We start from the raw sequence: 8269 nt of genomic DNA on the forward strand, positions 1-8269 counted from the left end.
CGCGGCCAGTTGCTATGGAGACGAACTGCAACCACTAGAAAGCATTTGCGATTTCACCCGGGAAAACAGCTCCCTGGATAAAACGGATTCATACATACTGATCCAGCCAACGACCCATCTTCTCTTTGCTACTTTAATTGGGTGCAGTTAAAAGGCCGCGTCCCTGGGCGCTCGCCGGCTTTCGTGCTATCTGCTGCTCGAAAAGGCTACGTTTGCCGAAAAAATTAACAAAGTGAGAATGACGGACTGCAACTGGGTGAGAAGTCTAAACAGAAATCTAGATGTTTTTGAATGTTGGTATTCTTTAGTATAATTTGAGTCACTACCCACTGCCACACCCCCATCACCTCCCACCTCCCACCCCCCACCCCCCCAAAAGCACCTTTCTGGGAGATGAGGGAGCATTTACACTTACAAATGCAAATGCATGTTTCATTAAATCAGAATTGCCTCTGTAGGTATAAAGACGATCCGGAATGGTACGCACTCGTATTCCACTGCAAACTGTCCAGTGATGATTTTGAACAAGAAAAATGTTACCTTTTTAATTGTAGATTTATTTACATTGTGCCTTGTACAAAAAAAGGGTAAGAAGAAAACAGGATATGGTGCACTTATACTCACTGGTGATGGCAGCAATGGATTGTCTGTTCCCAGTTGTGACACAAGTAAATAAATGAAAAAGGAAAGCATTACGACGACGATGGTGGGCCTAAGCAGAGAGAAAAGGGTGCCTCAAAATTAGACATTTTTTTGTTTTTTATTTTTGCTTTTGTGTTAACTATATTTAACATCGAATGTGACACCAAAAAAGAAAAAGCAATTTTTAATTTTATAATTACCGATTCTGTAATAACAATTTTTATTATTTAGTGGCTTGTTTTTATTTTTCTTTTTTAATAAATGTGTTTTTATACCAAAGGACTTTGAAAACTTAAAGTGGCCTGGCTTTCTCTAACTTAAGGAGAACCTGAAAATTAAATTAGTAAGACAGCTAATATCATCTATTTGTAGATGTTTATACTTTTCAAGGCATTTTCACTGGCCAATTTTAAGACAATCTCTTTTAAAAGGATCATTTGCATTTTTTAGAGACAAGATCCAGGAGTGCAGTGGGGAAATGATAAGATCCTACCTCACTGCAGCTTCAAACTCCTGGGCTCAATAGATCCTCCCATCTCAGCCACTGGAGTAGCTAGGACTACGTGCATGCGCCACCACGCCTACCTGATTTTTTTATTTTTTGTGGAGAAGGTGCCTTGCCCATTTGCCCAGGCTGGTCTCAACTCTTGGCCTCAAGCCAGTCTCCTGCCTCCACCTCCCAAAGTGCTGGGATTATAGGTGTGAGCCACCATGCCCAGCTCTCATTTGCAATTTTAACTAACCTTTTTATCCTTAAGTAAATCACAGACAGTTGCTTATATACTTTATCTGGCAGACTTTAAAGTAATCCTTTTATTATTCGTTGTATCAGGCTGTTTGTTTTGTTTTTAACTGTATCTAGTTTGAACTCCACACTTTAAGAATATCAGGTTTGAAGAAGGTAAAACCCAAATAAGAAAGCTGCGGTGGTCAGAGTCAATGATGTAAAATAAGATCTATGGGTATTTTGTTTCTGAATCTATAAACATTTGTGAATTATCCTGGAGATCTAAAAGATTTCAGTATATACTAACTTTTCAAGATTTTATGGTACTAATTATGCCAATGAAGTTTATCAATTAACTTGATTTCTGTTTTGAAAATTTGGTTTTCTGTCTTATGTTTTGAGCCAAGGCTGATCAGAATTTTAGAGCCAGTAGTAGAGAGGGTGATTTGATGAAAAAAAAAATTTTTTTTCTCAGTAACTGAAGGGATAGTACTAATGACTGTGACAACCAAAAACAAAAAAAAACAAAAACCATGGGTTACCCAGGGCAACCAGCCTAGGTGCCCATAAAAGTAAGTTAGGGTGTCGCTTTTTCCCAAAAGTCAGACAGGCCAGCCAACTTCAATCTATAAAACTTTTCCCCTGTGCTGAGGAAACTTAAACATTTTGAGAAAGCTGACCTGTTGAGATACCATCAAAATCTTAGGATTCTTGTGATTTACTATTTACTATCATCCAATGTCTCTGCTTTTGATATTTAAAACAAATTGACTATTAGTAAACTGTAATAAATTAATATAAAGTGTTACTAACCTATAAATTTCAGAAGTGGAAGATCATACATAAACACTGAGGCAAACCTACAAAAATAAAAATAGTAAAAATTGATTCCATTTATATAGTGATTTTAAAGTGCCTCAGCACCATGAATGACAAGAGTTTACGGAAAAAGAATAGAACTTTAATGCATACAAACAATCTTCTATATAATTCAACCTTTAAAAGTCACAGTTAGTACCCTGCCAACCACTATTAGGTTATTTATTTTATAAAATAACTTTTTTTTTTTTTTTTTAAGATACAGGGTCTCACTTACTGCCCAGGCTGGAGTTTAGTGGTACAATCATAACTCACAGTAACCTCGAACTCCTGGGCTCAAGCAATCTTCCTGCCTCAGCCTCCCAAGTAGCTAGGACTACAGGCATGTGCTACCACGTCCCTGGCCAGATTTTTTTTTTTTTTTTTAGACATGGGGTCTTGCTATATTGCCCAGGTTGGTCTTAGTTTCCTATTGCTACATTTGGACAACCCTGATATCTGAGTTCTCAAATTAGAAAACAAACCCATCTAATGCATTTCCTTTGTTTTATATTTATAGACAAGGAATTTGAATCCTTGTAAAATAATTTCATCAAAGTCATACTGCTATTATCAGTGCCAACATTAGAATCCAGAACTGGTGACACCCAATTTGTGCTTTTTATAACTCTTACAACAGAAGGTATACAAATTAAAACAAGTTTCCGAATCAACCTGCTTGACATGTTGACATGTTCCTGTATAATCCATGCAGCTGTCATTATTATCTGGCCCTATAATTCATTCCCTTCCTCTCCAAATCCCCACACCTCTCGGCCTGTCCCCCAAAGGCCCCTTTAACTCCTGGCTGCAGTTTAGCCACATCTTTCATAACAAGTGTGTAGCCCAGTATTCAAAGTGTGATCCAGTGACCAGCAGCATGAGTATCACCTGGGACTTTGTTAGAAATGCAGAATCTTGGCTGAGGGCAGTGGCTCACCCCTATAATCCTACCACTCTAGGAGGCCGGGGCGGGAGGATCAGTTGAGGCCAGGGGTTTGAGGCCAGGGGTTTGAGACCAGGCTGAGCAAGAGCGAGATCTCATCTCTACTAAAAACAGAAAATTAGCCGGGCGCAGTGGTGCACGCCTATAGTCCCAGCTCCTAGGGAGGCTGAGGCAGGATTGCTTGAGCCCAGGGGTTTGAGGTTGCTGTGAGCTAGGCTGATGCCACGGCACTCTAGCCCGGGGGGACAGAATGAGATTCTGTCTCAAAAAAAAAACAAAAAAGTTTATAAACTTATACAGTTTATAAAATGAGGCAGTATCATAATGTTTTATACTATGTTCTCATGTTTTGCTTTAAAATCATAGGCAAAGAAACTTTTCAGAAGAGCTCCTTTAAACCCTTTTAACAAATCTTTTAGATCACTTGATGGCTTTTTGAAAATCTAATCCAAGAGTGCTCCTTTTGCTGTTGTTATGCTACCAGGGGAAAAAGTCTTTTTGTTCCTATAGTAAAAATTCCCTTTTGCAAGTACAGGTGTTAGAGATAAAATTGCTGGTGGTTTTTTTTCCTCCCACTTTCTAGGTTACTGTTCATTTCTTCAGTTGTTCTATTGTCATCTTGAGCTGAGAGCCTTTAATCTTTTGCCTCAGAAAAATCTCCTTTACTGGTCAGTTCTTAGGAGGAAATAAGAGCATTATTTCATGAATATCTATCTTGTCTAGATAGATATTCTAGTTGTCACTGACCCAGCCACCTTTTTTTTTTTTTTTTTTTTAAAGAAATGGGGTCTTGGTGTGTCACCCAGGCTGGAGTGCAATGGTGGGATCATAGCTCACTGTAGCCTCCAACTCCTGGGCTCAAATAATCCTCCAGCCTCACCTTCCGGAGTAGCTAGGACTCTAGGCACATTCCTTCGTACCTGATTCATATTTTAAAAACCCTTATTCACAGAAAAATACTTTCAAAAAGTTATTAGGGACACTGTCAGGTAGAACATTAATAGTAAAGTTGACTAAAGAGTAGATTGAATATGGTTTTATGGTACTTTAAATTAAACACTGGCCTTTAGGAATGTTTTGTGGAGAAACATTTTAACTCAGGTTCATTTCAACTCATTAGCAAATTTTTATTTTTTAGGATTATAACCAGCCACAAATACTTGTAAGACACAAATAGCTATAAGACCATGTATTATATATAAAGGTTTTTACTTGTATTTATGATTTTCTCAACTAGAAATGCCAATGAAATTGAGTTTATAAAGGATTAGCCATTGCAAGCGTTTCAAAAAATTTAATAGATATAATCCCAAAGTGAAATTTATTAAACAAAAAGTCCATTTATACTAAGAGAATTTTAGGGAACCCCCTCAGTTTATAATTATAATATTTACTTTACACGATGTAAGGTTGAAGAAACGTAACTATTTAAGAAACTATTTTCAAGTAATTTATCAGTACTTTTGACATAAGCAATATAATTAAAATTAATGTCCATCCAATCAATACCCATTTTAGTTCTTTTGTAAGTAATGCTGTGCATTAAATTTTTTCTGCAGTAAAGTTTCTTAGGATAGAATTCAAAATTAAAATTTCAGGGCTGGTCCGATGGTAGTGGGTTATCAGAACTTATTAACATTAGTGTCACTAAAGTTGGTATTCAAAACCCCACTGCTAAATTTGACTGTCTAAAAAAAAAAAAAAAAAAAAATTAAAATTTCAGGATTCAAAGTCATGACATTTTTAAAGTTCTTGATTCATTTTGTTAATTTTTTTGGGACTTGGTAATATTTACTTACCCGGCCATCATCAATGCAAAGTTCTGTTTCACTGCCAAATTTGTGTATCATAATTAAAAACAAAACAAAATGCTCCCTCTGGTTTTCATTTACATTTTTTAAATTACTGTTATGTTTCCTACCCAGGTATATTTTGGTTTTATATGCATATATAAATCTAATTTACATATAAATTGCAGTCCAAGTGTACAGAAAACTTGAAGTCATCCTAGATCTATCCCTCTTCTTCACCACCCATCTTGAGTCAATCACCAGATCCTGTGAATTCTACTTCCAGAATATTTCAAATTTATTTACTTATCTCCATCTCTATGCTACTGCCCTACTATAAATCATCATCATTAATCACATGCACTACTGCAGTTCCTCTCCACATCCTCAAAAGGCCCTAACAGCAGCCAAAGTAATTTTAATAAAAATTATGTTACATCATAGCCCTCCTTTTCTTCGATAGCTTTCCATTGCTTTTACGATAAAGATTCAAATTTTTCACATAGTCAACAAGACCCTGAGAGATCTGGCCTCTGCCTTTCTATTCTCATCTCAAGACATTTTTACCCTAACTTACTTGACGTTGGTCACACTTTGTTCTCACCTCTATCTTTTTCTTCCTTGCCTTCCAGTCAGTCTTAGATTTAATAGTGCTTGACCAGAATGGCGTTCCCTACCTCCCCAAACACACTAGGTTAAAACCCCCACTATGTCTTCATTAAATGTGTTATTATTTTTTTCTTCATAGCAATTATCCCAATTGTAATTTTTCAGTTAGCTGTGTAATTAGTTGCTTAATGGCTCCCCACCTCCCCACTCAGGCTAAGATCCCTGAATGTTTATCTTGTTCCTTTCTCACTCTAAAACCAAGCTGTATTTCCTCTTCAACTATGATAATTACAAATTTTCCCCATGATTTACAAATGTTTTTATAAATTCTCACAGTTCTAATACAGAATGTTTAAAAAGCTATTTTATGCATACTTTTGACAAGTTTGCTCTGTACAGGAAATAGCATTTAATAGGAAGTCTTTTATGCTCTCAAAAGAACAGGATTCCTGAAAAGGGGGAGTAGATGGGGCTAAATTTTAATTTTTTTAGAACTTTATAATTGAGAATGATTTTATGTGTTTATCTTTTAGGATAAGAAAAGTACTTCACCTTTAAATTCTGACACAGAAATGAAATCTGAACAGCTGCCTCCTTGTGTGAACCCTGGCAATCCTGTGTTTTCATGTATGTTGGACCCAAAGACACTTCGTACAGCAACCTCACTATCAAAACCTCAGATGATTATGTATAAAACCAATTCAGGTCATTATGGTGAATTTTCACCTATACCACAGTTTTTTCCCTGCAATTTTTCTCCAAGGGAGCAAGCATTTTCAAACCATATCAGAGCAACTGGATTTTGTCAAAATAACACTCTAAATACTGCACCTGACAGAACCAGAACCCTTGATTTTCCTAATTTTCAACATACTCTATGAAAATATATTCCTTTGTATATTTAAGAGAAAAATATACCTAGCAAAAATGAGTTTTAAATCTAAGGCAAGCATACTTAATTTAGAATATAAAAAGACTTGGATCAGTTTTAAAAATACCTTTAAGAAATAAAGCATTTCAACTGATAACTGAATGACAGTAACTTTAAAAAATAAAATGTGTTCAAAGTAGCAAAATAAAAGGTACAAAGTGTTTTAGTGTATCTTACCTTTATTTTGTATATGTACTCCAAAAACTTCAACAAGTTTTCATGATCTCACTTGCCTACTGAGTATATTTATCAAGACAAAGGAACACAGGAGCTCCAAGAAAAAAATGAATTAAGGAAAAATTCTGACCAATAATTTCCCACTTTTCTGTTATCTCAAATAATAGCTTAGAAGTCAGGGGGAATGATAGTTCCCACTGGTAGACTGGTAGAAGAGAAGACTTATTCATTCATGTATTTAGCAAATATTTATTTAACACTTCATTATAGCATACTATACTGTGCATATGCAGACACACAAATAAAAGACAGTGTCTTTTATTATTTCGATTAACAATATTTTGGGAGAATGAGATTAGCAAATTAATAATAGTGACCGGCTGAGCATGGTGGTCATGCCTATACTCCCAGCACTTTGGGAGTCTGAAGCGGGAGGATCGCTTGAGGCCAAGAGCTTGAGATCAGTTTGGGCAACATAGTGAGACCGCCTCTCTACAAAAAAATAAAAAAATTGTAAAAACTTAGCTGGGTGCCATGGTGTTCACCTGTAGTCTCAGCTACTCAGGAGGCTGAGGCAGCCTCTTGACTGCTTGAGCCCAGGAGTTCAAGGTTGCAGTGAACTTTGATCATGCCACTGTACTCTAGCCCAGGTAACAACAAGATCCTATTTCAGAAAAAAAGAAAAAAAAAAGAATTGCTAAAATTGAGAGACCAAGGAGATCAGGAGAAATGTCCTGGAGAAGATAAAGTTAAATCAAAGGAAAAGTCATTCCAGGCAGAATATGTATAAAAGTACAAAGATATGAGAGAATGTGGTATACTTTTATATATGCAATTAATTTGATATTATCTTTAACATAGTGTAAGTAAGCATTGGTGGCTGATAGGCTGTACAATTCTTCAAGATCTGTGATTTACTGTACACAGAGATTTATTTCAGCTGCCATCAAAAACCATATGTTCAGTTGGGTCTGAGTACCTTTACTTTAAAAAAAAAAATCACTGTTACTTTTCCCTGTTGGTTTCAGGTTTAGGATATTACCATCAATTGGAATAATCTTGTGAGTCATTAGGGGGTAAGAAAAGTTGAATCTTCTAATTATAAAAATGGATTGATGTGAGGAAACAGCTCAAACTCTGCAACCTCATCAACTTCTTCCAAATGCTCTAAAAATTGGTATCTGGTAATGGCAACAAGCAACAAGAAAAATCAGTTCTGTTCACTTCCTCTAAAACACCAAATAGCAAGCCACTGCACAAGACTTCCAGGTGAAAGATGCAACAGAATTTGAGTTTATCAGCCTTTTCTCCCTGAATAAACTATACAAACCATTTTCCCCCTTCACTGTAGGTACCCAGTTTGTGGCAAGTAAATTCATATTAAAAATAGGTAAAATCTAGATTCTAACCTAAAATTCTTTACTATGGCAGGTGGTTAGGCCCTTTTTGTTTAGTTGTTGCTAAAATATCTCAAAATCAAGCATGTTTTCTGCAATGCTATTATGTACTCTGTCATTCAGTGCCTATTAAAATCCAGGGACTATTCTAGGCACTAGGAGGCAGCCCTAATGGAGATTAGATTATATTAA

At 36.0% G+C, this 8269-nt stretch overlaps 1 protein-coding gene across 1 annotated transcript; it reads left to right on the forward strand.

The window, feature by feature from the left end:
• The first annotated feature begins 5 nt into the window (after positions 1 to 5).
• Positions 6 to 6600, forward strand: LOC105821371 (chromosome unknown open reading frame, human C15orf65). Its single transcript, XM_012658066.1, has 2 exons — positions 6 to 256; positions 6106 to 6600. Exons 1-2 carry the CDS (start codon positions 239 to 241, stop codon positions 6451 to 6453), a joined length of 366 nt encoding a protein of 121 aa, XP_012513520.1. The 5' UTR covers positions 6 to 238; the 3' UTR covers positions 6454 to 6600.
• Positions 6601 to 8269: the final 1669 nt, after the last annotated feature.

The sequence above is a fragment of the Propithecus coquereli genome, unplaced genomic scaffold, assembly GCF_000956105.1.
Source record: "Propithecus coquereli isolate 6110/MARCELLA unplaced genomic scaffold, Pcoq_1.0 Scaffold57, whole genome shotgun sequence".
NCBI lineage: Eukaryota > Metazoa > Chordata > Mammalia > Primates > Indriidae > Propithecus > Propithecus coquereli.